Raw genomic sequence first — 12,774 nt, forward strand, 5'->3', positions numbered from 1 at the left:
GCTCCTGAGAGCGCTGTTGTTGGTCACAGCACGCCCCCATCTGTGAGCTAAGCGGACAAACCAAAGCATTGGGAGCCACCACTAAAATGCACCATTCTGTGTGAAGACTGTTCTAAACACTCCGCATTTACATACTTAACAATCAAAACTAACATCCAAAATAGGCATCATTACTATCTCTTAAGAATGAAAGACTAAGGCACAAAGAATTAAGTAACTTTTTGCAATACATTACTACAAGGTAATATAGCTATTACCTTACCTTTGCAAGATCTCTTTCCCTGTTTCAGCACTACCATCCGTCTCTTAAAGCATTTGATGTTCCCCATACAATACTTGAACTAGTTAAGGTTATCTCTTCAAACACTCATGATCCTTGGAAAGCTTTCAGAAAGCATTCACAAACATGATATAGATAAATTAGCTTGAAATGTCACAAAAATCAAAATCAATTTGATCTCAAATGCTCCTAGATGCCGTTAATTTTATGCCATGTGGTAAGATTCGGAGCAGAATGAGTTTTTAGTCTTAAAATATCATTAATGCATCATTTTGAATATGTTAATCAATAAAATGGATTCTGTAAGTAGGTAGGAAGGTAAATGCATGTTAATGACTTTGAATGTCTTAATTAACTCCTACTGCTAATGATACTGTAATTATGGTTTAAATATACAGTCGAGGATACGTTTGCTCTCTATTGGGTCATGTTGCTGAGTATCACTGAACTCCAATGAATAAAGGAGTTTCAGCGCCGAATTTTCAAAGTCCTCAAATCTCAATGAGAAAAACAAGCACAACTGAAGTTTTCGGCTTATGCAGCATCTTTATCCTTTCTCACACACCTGCTTCCTGGCTGGGGCTCCCTTCTCTTCTCTGTCACTTTGTCACTCTGCGCACCAGCTGGCACATGATGGTAGTGATCATTTCTGAAAGTTCTTGAGCATGTTGTACATTAAGCTCCACAACACAATGAACTCAACCTCCCTGTGCATTTTTTTTTACTTTCCCTGCTTCTGAGTCCAGGAAGAGAAGTTGCAGTGGCCTTACTGACTCAGATGAACCCAATACAGGCCCAGACAGCAACCAGTGGGGAGTGACAGGGTCGGATTAGAAACTGTCTCCTGGGACTGTTTATTGGTAGCCACTGTCCACTGAAGGAAAGACTCGGAGGTGAAGTCTATTTTCCCTCCTCTTGAATCTGAGTTGGTCCAGTGACTTGCTTTAACAAGAGAATATGGGAAACAAAAGACCAGGTAACGCTCAGGGATGGGCCTTGAAAGGTGTACAACCTTCCCTTCCATGCTTTGGCAACACAACCAATATACTACAAGGAGTCCCAGTGGAAAAAGAAGTGAAGCAGCAGCTAAGCCCCCACTGGCTTCCTGCCATCAGCCACCCTAAGAACAATTCCAATGAGAACAAGTCAGATGAGACAGTCAAACCCACTCCAGATTGCACACTCTCTGATGGAACAGGACCCTGGAAATAACCGCACCCAAGCCCAACTCTGAATCTGAGAGAAACCATCTAAAGTTTGCTATTTAGCAGTAGGTGATCAGACCATCTTTAAGACTAAGGGACCAACAAACTCATTCCGACTTGACTCACATTATACAGGACAATTCACGATATAGCCAGAAAGATCAAAGTGGCCATCCTGGAAGTTGAGAAAAAAACTCGCTCCATTATGAAGCAAGGTGGCCAAGAGTCAGGGCTTCCAGGACAAGAGACTAAATCTGAATTCTGGCTTTGCCTTTTACTATTTACCTGGTCAAAGTCACTCACCATGCTTCAGTTTCCCTTTGTATGGCTAGGGATTAGACTAGTCCTGTACCTCATGAATCTATTATAAAGACTAAATATTAGTATCGTGGAAGTAAAGCACTTAGAATATGCCTGGCACAGAAGAAGTGTTCAAGAAATGTTCTCAGTAGAATTCTTTATCCATCTATTCTGTTCTACACCAAGGAACCAGCCTCTCGTGGCCATAAGTGAGCTCCGTGCATAGAATAAAGTCGTGGGGGGGGGAGGGGGAGCAATTTCATACATGCTTCCCTCTTGATCCTATACCATGAAAAAAATGACTCTCTTCCATGCCATTTAAAGGGGTGACTGTGACAGATAGTAAATCTAATTGATTTCACTCCAGCAAGGGAAAAAAAATCAAAATTCAGAATAAATGTTCAGGATGTGGTCCAGTCACTTAGAAACATACCCAAAATATACTCAAACTTAATCTAAAACTAAACTAGTTCTAAGGTATAAGAATCCACATGTCGGGAAGGCTCACCAGGGAGTTTTCTTTTTGCAAAGAATGCTGAGTTTGAGATGTATGTATATGCCCCGGAAAGCCACGATCGGAATGCTCTGGATAGCCATCATCACACTCATCTTCACTTTCTTTCTGAAAACTATTCTGCGGTCCATGGCAACTAACACACGAGGTTGTCAGTCAGGATAGTTTGGGCCTATGCCATAAAATCCATCCTAAACTTATTAGTAATGATACAGCGTGAGTTGGGAGGATATGGTAGCTTTTTGTTTGGGTTTGGTTTCCTATCAGTTCACCCTTTGGGAACAAATTGTTTAAAAAAATAATTACTGGGGGCTGGAGAAATAGCACAGCAGGTAGGGCATTTGCCTTGCAGGCAGCCAACTGGGGTTCGACTCCCAGCATTCTATATGGTCCCCTGAGCACTGTCCGGGGGGCAATTCCTGAGTGCAGAGCCAGGAGTAACCCCTCTGCATCGCCGGATGTGACCCAAAAAGCAAAATAATAATAATAATAATAGTAATAATAATAATAATAATAGCTGAATGATTTTTTCCATGAGGCCAAAAATCACTGTAGTAATCAATTAATTTTACGCCAGGACTAGAATGCATAAACAGTATGTGTTTTTTTTCACCAGCCCTTTCTCTGTTGTGTTTTTAAATGACAACATGAAACTGTTTCTAACTTCAATATTCACTGTCCTAAATGAGTGAAAAAACAGAAACTCAAGTTTTTTAAAAATACTTTGCATTCAATTTTAGCCTTGAAAAGTCCTGACCACAGTGCTTCTCATGAAATTTTTCGCTAGGCTCCCAAAGCTCTCATTTGTCATCTCCACACATTTCTATTCATAAGAGCACTGAACACCCCACTATACAACTCATATCCTGTTGGCAGACATGCTTCAACCTGTTTTCTCAAGACAACTATGACAGATCCTTCAGTTGATGTCCTAGAAGCTCCATCAATTAGAATTCCTGCGGACATGTGCCAGGCCTGTGTCCATCTCTACACGATCATATTCTCATCCATAGCCATTAGTCTTTTCTCCCAATTATTTCTAAGCCTTAAGTCAGCCTGAAAAAATTTATATTTCCACCTCAGGTTTGGTAATCATGCCTTAAAAGGCAATTCCCAGAGACGTGAATTAATGGCAAACTCCATGAAGGATAGAAAAATTAAAAGGTTAAATGATGAATGCAGCAGTAAATCAGCTGATGGGTTCATTCTGCACACACTAACAATTTCACCTGTTTTATATTGCTCAAGGCAAACTAAATTTAATAACATTTAAAAAAAACGGGTTTAGAGCAATAGTACAGTGGGTAGGGTGCTTGCCTTGCACACAACCAACCCGGATTTGATCTCTGGCATCCCTTGTGATCCCTTGAACCCTGCAGGAAGATTCCTGAGCTCAGAGCCAGAGGTTAAGCCTGGGCACACTGCTGAGTGTGACCTTCCTCCAAAAAGAAAAAAATAGGAAAAACTAACTTTGAATACTTTCTTTCACAAACCTTTCAAGTCTCTCTTCTACTTCTTTTCATTACCTCTTTTCTTTTAACCTCCCGGTTCTTACCCTATTCCTCTGTGTCTGTTTAACTTTATCCTTACCTCAGTCCCAGGCTTATCAGTCACATGTCATTTTGCTCTGGTTTAAGGAAAGTGTCACTCACAATGCTTTGTATTTTACATACCATCAGTCTAGTCAAATTCCTGAATCACTTTCACTACTGAAAAACCAAAACACTACTTTCCCAAGGGCATTTGTAGGTTTTTAGAGGCTGTGTTCTGATGTGATTATATACCAGAAGTTTAATGATAGAATTTCAGTGGTGTTATTGAGAACAACTTTGGGAAATACTTTGTTATTAACTAAGTAGTTGAACATATTAACAAATAAATGTAGCTAAAGTTTAACCATAAAGGAAAACGTCCTGTAAAAAAGTAAAACCTGAGTAGGTTAAAAGATTGTTCAAGTGAGAACAAGTTGAACCAAAGTAGTGAAATTTTGCTTTACTTACATTTACTTTCAGACACAGACCCAACCCAGGCCTCTGATGTTTAAATTCACAAAATACTGCTAAAATGACATTACCTAACATTTCTAATTAGGTAAAAAAATGGCTGTCATTGGATTTCAGACAGTTTACCATCTGATCTTTTCAGAAACAAAGATGGGTATAATCTCATGCATAAATAAAAAATATAGGAAACCAGTGAAATAAAACATCCTCAAACAATGTCAGAGCCATGGAGAAGCACATCACGAAATGTACATCCTGGTTTTTTTTTTTTACTGTGATTTGCCTAACATAGTTTTAAAAATAGTGCAGGTACCACTTCTTGGCAGTAACTGAACTACTGTGATCTGGAACTAAATGAAACTATTTTGAAGGGTGGAGGAGGAATTTCAGGAAGTTACCTGGCAAGGTTGTTTCATTTTAATGGCTATGACATGATATCTGTAACAGCACAGTTCACAAGTCCAAGAACCTCTCTCGCTGATCCACTTTAGGAGGCACAGCTGATGCGTATAGCGAACGGACCCGTCACACCGGCAAGGGTTCAACAGCTCCCCCTAAACAGAAAACAGCCCAGTATGAATATTAATGTTCGCATCTTGACTGTCCAAAAACCTGACTCTCTTGCTTCTCTTCCTTTCAAAGACATTTACCCAGAAGCAGACAACAGCATCCAACTCTTGAGAAAATGGAATTAAATTTTTATAACTCTGATGGGAATGAAACTAAAGTCTGAAAACTATTTCAAAGAGAGTGCTTAGAGTTATGACATAAATGTTCTACCAACATACAAGATGTCTGCAAAGATATAGCTCCCGATGCCCTTGGGGAAAAGCTGGACTATTAAATCTCTTTAATAACTTTTAAGTGGATGGTCAGATGCATTTCCTCTGCAGTTATTCTTAATCATTGCTAAGGAAGAATTGCATTGCATCCCAGGAAGGAGCCTGCAATAGCATTATGCTTTTAGTTTTTTCTAAATGTAACATCATAAATATTGACTCGGGGCACTGCATTCCTGAAAGCCTGAATATTCTTATGCAACTTCCTTACTTTCAAAAATATTAAACCTGATGTTTCCTCAGACCACACATTTTGCGAGGCATGTCATCTTACCGTCTCCACGACTGCTCGCATGGAACTTTGCATGCGCCTCTAATACACTCTAATCATCTCCGAATGGTGTTGCTAGCCAGCAGAAAGTACCTTTCAGGCTGGGTAGCCTTTGACAAGGTCAAAAGGCATATTTCACTTCTCCGGTGAACACGGGGAGCCGCATTTCGCTAGGAAACGGTCCCCCAAACCTGCCCCGTAAGAAAAGATCCTGCTTTTTTTTTTTCAAGTGTTGATGTAACTCACTTCCAATTAGTACTCCAAGTCTATGCTGGGATCTGTTTATCCAGGAAGGCTTGCAGAACCCCCAAACTGATTTTGCCATTCCCAAAAGAGATACTCGGGGCACTGTCACTCAAGTACCTGGGGCCACGTATCAGGGCCAAAGCAGGTAAGGGGGTGCATGGGGAGGGGGTGTCCAACACACGAAAGGGCCTTTCCGCTCGCGGGACGTTCGGCTCAGCCTGCCAGCGGCGGGGCGCGGGGCGCGCGGCGGGCGCTGTCCGTGGTGCTGACGCTCCCGCGGGCCTTACCTGCTCGGCGCCCTGGAAGCAGATCTTGCAGATGGGCTGGTGGTGCTGGTGCCCGGCGCGCCGCTCGCCGCCGCCGCCGCTGCTGCTGCTGCGGCTGCTGCACACGGAGCGCGTCTCGGGCTGCTCGCCCGCGCCCCGCCGCTCGCCCTCGTCCCCGCCCCGGCCTCCCGCCCGCCCGGGACCCGGCCCCGAGTCGCCGGTCCCCGAGCCGTCCCGGGCGCCGGGCGAAGGCGGCGGCGGCGGCGGCGGCGGCTGCGGCGGGGGCGCCTGCTCGGCGCTCGGCGGCTCGGGGGGCGCGGGGGGCGCGGGGGGCGCCGAGGCCGGCTGTCCCGGCGGCGGCGGCGGCGGCGGCTCAGGGTCCCGGGTGTCCCCCCCACGGGGCCGGCTGCCGCCCGGGCCGCCCTCCAGGCTCATGGTGCTGCCGCCGCCGCCCTCCTGGCCGGCGCGGGCTCGGGGCGCGGGCAGCGCCGGCGGGGGCGGGGCGGGGACGCGGGGGGCCCCCGGGGGCGGGGGGCGCCGGGAGGGACGCGGGGCGGCGGCGGCGGCGGCGGCGGCTGCTCCCGGAGCCGAGCGCCCGGCGGCACTGGAGGCGGCGCGGGGTTCCGCGGGGAGGGGGCGGAGCGGCGCGGCGGGGGGCGGGGGGCGTTCCGGGGAGGGGGCGGGCGCGAACCCCGAGACGGCGGGGGCGGCGCGGACCCGGCGGGACGGGAGCGCTGGGGGTGGGGTGGGGGGGGAGCGTTGGCAGCCGCGTCCCCGCCCCCGGGCCGCGCACGTCGGTTCCGGGGCGCGTCCGCCTCCCACCCCCCCCTCCGGCCCGGTTCCCGAGCGCGCGGCGCTGCGGCTCGCGGGAGGGCTGGAGGGCGCGGGGTCCCGGGGCCATTAGCTGGGGGGTGGCAGCACCCGGCCGAGGTGCGGGTCCCGGCACAGCGGCCGCACACCCCGCGGGGGGCGCGCGCGAGGCCGCAGCCGCGCGCGCGGGGAAGGGCGCGGGCCGTGGGCACCGTAACGGCCCCGCATTGCTGCCCAGCCCCCTCCTCCCCACCGCCTCCCTCAAGGGCACTGGCGCTCCTCCCCGACCCCCCACCACCCCAGGACTCTAAGCGGGCGTCTCTGCACCCCGGGTCTTCCCGGGTCCGACTTTGGCTCCGGGGTCCTCCCCGCGCCCTCCGCAGCCCTCCCGCCTGCAGTGAGTAGCCGGTGGCTTTGCAAATGTCTCTCGGTGACATTCTAAGTCTCCTGGAGTAGTTCCCGGCGCAGAACCGAGGATCACGTTTCATCCTTGCTCAGTCAAGGACTCAAACGCCCCGAGAGGAAGAGGAGCTGCTAGTTCGCCCCCTGGGGTTTGCGCACCCCCCCACCCACACCCCACCCTTCACCCCAGTCATTTTCACAGTTCGGGGGAAACCTCGGGGGGACTTATCTTCGGGTTGGGCCACAGTCCCTCGGTTATTTTGTTTTGTCCCATTTTGGGTTTTTTTGGAAATAAACTAGGTGCAAAACCGTGGAAGTGCACTCGTTTGCAAATCCGTGGAGCGTCCTGAAGCGCTGGGTGGAGATACTGCAATGTGTCTTTCGGAAGCGGTGATTTTTTTTCCCCTAGTGTGACAATTAAACGTCTTCGGAACGACTTGCCTCGCGCTTGGACCCGGGATTCCTGGCTGCCCTTGGTAGCCTTGCACCCGGGATCAGATGGACAAAGTTACCGGTTCAAGGTCACAGGACGATGAACAAAGAACTTTGGAACTCCTGACTCCTGCCAGATTTTCCATCCGAAAGAGCGCAGGATGGGTTTGGGGTGGGGGGGCTGGTTTGTTTTTTTTTTTCTCCTTACTCCGCTCAGCTGCCTCTTGAAACTGTAGTATTTGGTGGCTTGATTCCCTCTAATAGATGACCAGCTTCAATTTCTCATTAGGAATTTTGATATTGAGAGTTATATCTGATTGCATGTTTGAGAAAGGAAAAAAAGCAGAGAAAGAAGGTAATAAAAAAAAAATTTAAGACTGGACAGCCACAAGGCTCCTATATGGAATACTTCCCCCGAATGTCTTCTAGTACCTAGTCCCCTTAGACCAGCTTCTTTGGGGCAGCGGAATGGCAGACAGCAAGTTCATTTTTGAAACAGTCGTCCCTGACATTGGAGAAATGTGATTGAAGACAGGCTTTCATTAGGCTTTCATTTTCAGTCGTCATCATCACCCGTCAGATGACATTGCACAAGTTTGTATATTGTCCTGGTCTTAAGGCAATCATAATCTTTCCTCCTAAAAGCTAAAAAAAAAATTAAAATTACATAACCGGGTTTATGGCCAGCAAATTCTTAGCAGGTGTGATAAAGCAGAGTTTCTATTTGAAGGACAGAAGAAAAGCTGTGTTCCGTATAAACAATGCAGAATGACTCAGGGGCCAAGTCAGGTGGATGAAGCAGTCACTGTTCTTCCAGCTGATTGTGCCTGAGAAATAAACTCCAGTAGGAGAAAATTCACTTTTCTTGATAAGGTGAGTAGCCACATAAAAACATTTCCCAGCTTCTGTGACCTACAAAGCTGACCTGTCCCTTGTCATCAGTTAATTCATTCAGTCTTCATGGAGCATCAAAAAAGGGCATTTATCACCTTGATTGTACCTCCTGCCATAAAAATAGAGAGCCAGAGTGGGGAAAGGAGATTAAAAAGATGAACTAAAGAGATGATAGAGATCCAGGCAATGGAGAAAGAGTACCTATAGGGCATCCTCGGATATGGAGCCATCCAGTAGCTGACATGCTTACCCAAATCATGTAGTAAGGGGATGGGGCGAAAGCTATGATGCAGCAGGTAAGGCATTTGCCTTGCATGCGTCCAACCTGGGTTTGATTCTTGGCATCCCATAGCCCCCCCCCAGCCCTGCCAGGACAGAGTGCAGAGCCAGGAGTAAGCCAGGAGGGCTGCTGGGTGTGACTCCCTCCCCCTAAAAAAAGGAACAAAGGCTAGAGTAAACTCTGTTCATTTGGGCAAAGGCTGATCGAACCTGCTTCTACCCACACAAATGAGAAAGATGTAAATAATAAAGCAGATGTTTGAAAAGTCTCCTTCTTGTGTCCCTCCCCCCACATTGCTGCCCCTGTGCCACCTCTCCCAGCCACACAGAGTGAAATGTCCCCTTTCCTTGCAAAGGTCTTTCATTCATTATAAAGGTGCGAATATTGGGGCCGGAGCAATAGCACAGCGGGTAGGGCATTTGCCTTGCATGCGGCCGACCTGGGTTCGATCCCCAGCATCCCATATGGTCCTCCATGCACTGCCAGGAGTAATTCCTAAGTGCAAAGCCAGGAGTAACCCCTGAGCATTGCTGGGTGTGACCCAAAAAGCAAAAAAAAAAAAAAAAAGGTGTGAATATTCCTATCCGCACTGGGGCTTGCTGGAGTTGCATCAGACGATGTAGGAGAGGTGAGAAGGACCCACAAAAGTGTGTCCCCCAAATTCTTTGATACAAATGGGTATTTGGAAAGTAGTCTCCTTGCACTTCCTTAGTGACCACACCCTTGCGATATCGCCGGACATCACATCAGGAATTTTAGAAAGAAATTTTAAAGAGGAAATTTACTGTCCTCAGTCCTTGAAGCTGTGAGTTGTGTTGACCTTCATACACCCTCCGGTAGGAGGGATAACAGTAAGAGGTTTTGCCTGGAAAGTTTTTGTTTTGTTTTGCTTTGTTTTGTGACCTTACCCTGAAGTGCTCAGGGGTTCCTCCTGGCTCTGCACTCAGGAAATATGCCTGGGGGTGCTTGGGGGAACTTGGGATGTCAGGGATGGAATCCCGATTGGCCACATACAAGGCAGATGCCCTCCCAGTTGTCCTATCTCTCCAGTCCCTGCCTGAAGAGCTTTGTGAAGTTGTTCTTCAGTTCTTTGCAGTTTAGCTTTCAGAGATGTGCCAGCATTGTTCAGGTACACCTTCAGGGTACACGCTATGGTCACAGAGTACAATACACGGAGTTCTCATTTGCTTTGAAGCCAAGAGAAAAGAAATGGAAAACTCATAAACAATAAGGTTATGTTGCACGGTGGGGAGTGTGATTCTTTCAGGAGAAGGAGCCTAATCTGGGCCGCAAGTAGCTGATGCAGTTTAGCAGTGTTGGAGAACAGAAGCCGAGCAATTCCCACGGTAGCACACTCCACCATTTGCCTCCTTTCCCGACCTCTTCATTCAACTCTAGATTTCCGCGTCAGCCCCTTTGAGTTCTCGACTTAGATATCTGCCATGCGTCCACCCAAAAGCAAACAAGGCCCTCAAACTCGCTCCTTCCCCAGACTCCAATACCCAACCTAGTTTTGCCCCTTTCACCTCCACAGTCTGCCCCAGCTCACCACGTCTCAAAATACCCTCCCCCCACCTCTTTCTGCTCTTAGATCCACCCCCATAAGCAGCTCAGCTAAGCCTGTGAGAATGTAAGGTCAGTCGTGTCACCCCCGAACAGAACCCAGCAGTTGCTTCCTGCTGCGCCATCTCAGAAATTAAGCATCACTATTTCCCATTGGAACTCGGTATCCACCAGGCGACCTCTCTGAAGATATCCCTGACTCCAACTCTAATGTTTCCACCACGATGACCTTGCCAGTCCCCAATGCAGTTATTTTCCACTCTTCTTCTTGCTCGTCCGGAGCACACTCCCTGTGCCTCACTCAGCTCTCTGCCTGGAGGCCTTGCTTTGCCTTCCTGTCTGACATCATCTCTGCTCCCATTTTAACACTGGCCCTTTCCAGGTTTTGCACTTTCTCATTCTATTGGATCACTCAATGTTATATCTTTTCAATATGGTGTGGATTTTGTTTGCTTATTCCCTCAACAACTTCCAGTGACTCTTGATTCCTTCTTACTCACTGCTGTACTCCAGCCCTTTCATGCTTAGTATCATGCCTGGTTAGTATTTATTAAGCACGTATGTGAATAATCCAGGCAATCACGTATAGGCTAGTTATAAACAAGCTTCTGTATTTAAGACACGGTGGAGGGGCTGTGGAGAGACAGTAGAGCAGGTCAGGCCCCTGCCGTGCATGCTTCCAGTCTGGGTTCAATCCCAGGAGAACCCCGGATGATCTCCCGAGCCCCGACAGAAGTGATCCCTGAGCACAAAGCCTGAAGTAAGCCAGGAGCCCTGAACACCGAAGGTGTGACTACCTAACCAAAAATAAAACAATAAGACAAGGTGCAGAAGGACAAACCATAGTCCCAGGGTGGGAATACAATGAAGGATGAAATAGCAGCATCTTGATGTGCTACAAGTGATGCGCCATATTTTTTTCATTGATCAACCAATGAACAAGTTGTGTTCTCTTAGGAAATTGTAGTTTCTGCTTAATTAGTCAATCACTTCCGTTTGTAAGTGTGGTCTTGGGTGACTTTGATCTCACATTCAATAAAGAAATCAGAAATTTGGAGATGTGCCCCCTGGTGTGATGGGGAAGGGAGGAGTATTTATTGATGCAAGCTCTTGACATCCAGCCCAACCCATTGAGCTCATGTGCCCCTCCCTTGCTTCCACAGTACACTGCACTCTACTGTGCCCATCTACTGCGTCTCTGATACCAATCTTTCCTTTATGCCTTCTCATCACTTCATTCCTTTTCACTGTTTTGTTTTTGTTTCTGTTTTTCCCCTGTTGGCTTCTCCACACATAAAGGCTTCAAAAATCTAAGCTGATCCACCTCTGTCCTTTCTACCTTAACTATGTACCTTGATCCGTACCTACATTTTTTTTTCCCAGGCATTTCTCCGATAACTTGCTATCTTCTGTGAAAACATACTGTCTATGAAAACTGTCGAAGCTATAAAATGGTTTTCTGATTTCTATCCAAAGCACTTCCATCTCCTAGAAGGGCTACAGGATCATCAAAAGAGTAAAATAATATTTAAGGAACTGCATGGATTTGCAAAGTGTCATACAACATTAAAATTACTGAAAGAATAACAAAATCTATTTCTGCTTTAGTCTCCCTACTCTGAAACTTGTAAATGTAGAGAAGCTTTACATTCAACAGGCTGAAGGTAAAGATATGTGTTTAATTATTGTCTACATAGGATATTCTCAGTCTAACATCTAGAATGCAACTAAATCAACTTGACATGATAAGGCCACCCAAATTTCAGAAGGATCATGAATAAATCTGACCCTGATTCCCCTCAGCCAAAAACCATGTTTTTCTACCAAATACACACACCAAATGCAATTTTTATGACCTTCATATTGTCTGTGAATAGCTATAGATTCATAAGGGATTCCACTCTACCATTTGTTAGATGGTAAGCTTCTCAGACTTTGAATTTATTTCAATTACCCTTTCTTTTGAAATGACTGACTAGAGTGGTAACTCGATAAACACAAAACATTAAAAATTATTTATCCCAAAGAATAATCATTATTAAAAGTAGTATAGGTCAAACCAAGTAACAACATAAATGCAGTTTGTACTTTCATCTTGTTTGGATGAAGAGCAACACATTAATTTACTAATTTTCTTTTCCAATAATTAGAAAACTCACGGGACAGAGATCATCTCTTCAATAGATACCATTATCACAGTTCCTATAAGGATCAATATGAGATGTATAACTACACAGAAACTCCAAAGTGTCACTTCTCTTCTTCCTTTCCCTGCCCTCTTCCTATCAGATTATTTGTCTCAATGCCCTGGGTTCACCCTCATTTCCCCAAACGTCCTGAGAAAGGAGAAATTTCAATCAAGAAACATACACAGGTGGTAGGCTGGAGCTTAACTTTAGGAGAAGAATTTACCAAGTCCTGGTGGTTCTATCCATAGATCTACTAGGTTTTCTATATATTTCACATAGT

General features: G+C 46.5%; 1 protein-coding gene across 1 annotated transcript in view; it reads right to left on the bottom strand.

Moving 5' to 3' along the window:
* MARCHF11 (membrane associated ring-CH-type finger 11) overlaps positions 1 to 6,397 on the bottom strand; it is a 138,568-nt gene extending 132,171 nt beyond the window's left edge. The window contains exons 1-2 of the mRNA XM_055140727.1: positions 5,946 to 6,397; positions 4,701 to 4,856 (exon numbers count right to left, since the gene is read on the bottom strand). Of these exons, the coding sequence (XP_054996702.1) occupies positions 4,701 to 4,856; positions 5,946 to 6,359 (570 nt within the window). The 5' untranslated portion in view covers positions 6,360 to 6,397. The remainder of the gene's footprint in view (positions 1 to 4,700; positions 4,857 to 5,945) is intronic.
* Between the last annotated feature and the right edge of the window lie 6,377 nt (positions 6,398 to 12,774).

Source organism: Sorex araneus, chromosome 1 (assembly GCF_027595985.1).
Source record: "Sorex araneus isolate mSorAra2 chromosome 1, mSorAra2.pri, whole genome shotgun sequence".
Taxonomy (NCBI): Eukaryota; Metazoa; Chordata; class Mammalia; order Eulipotyphla; family Soricidae; genus Sorex; species Sorex araneus.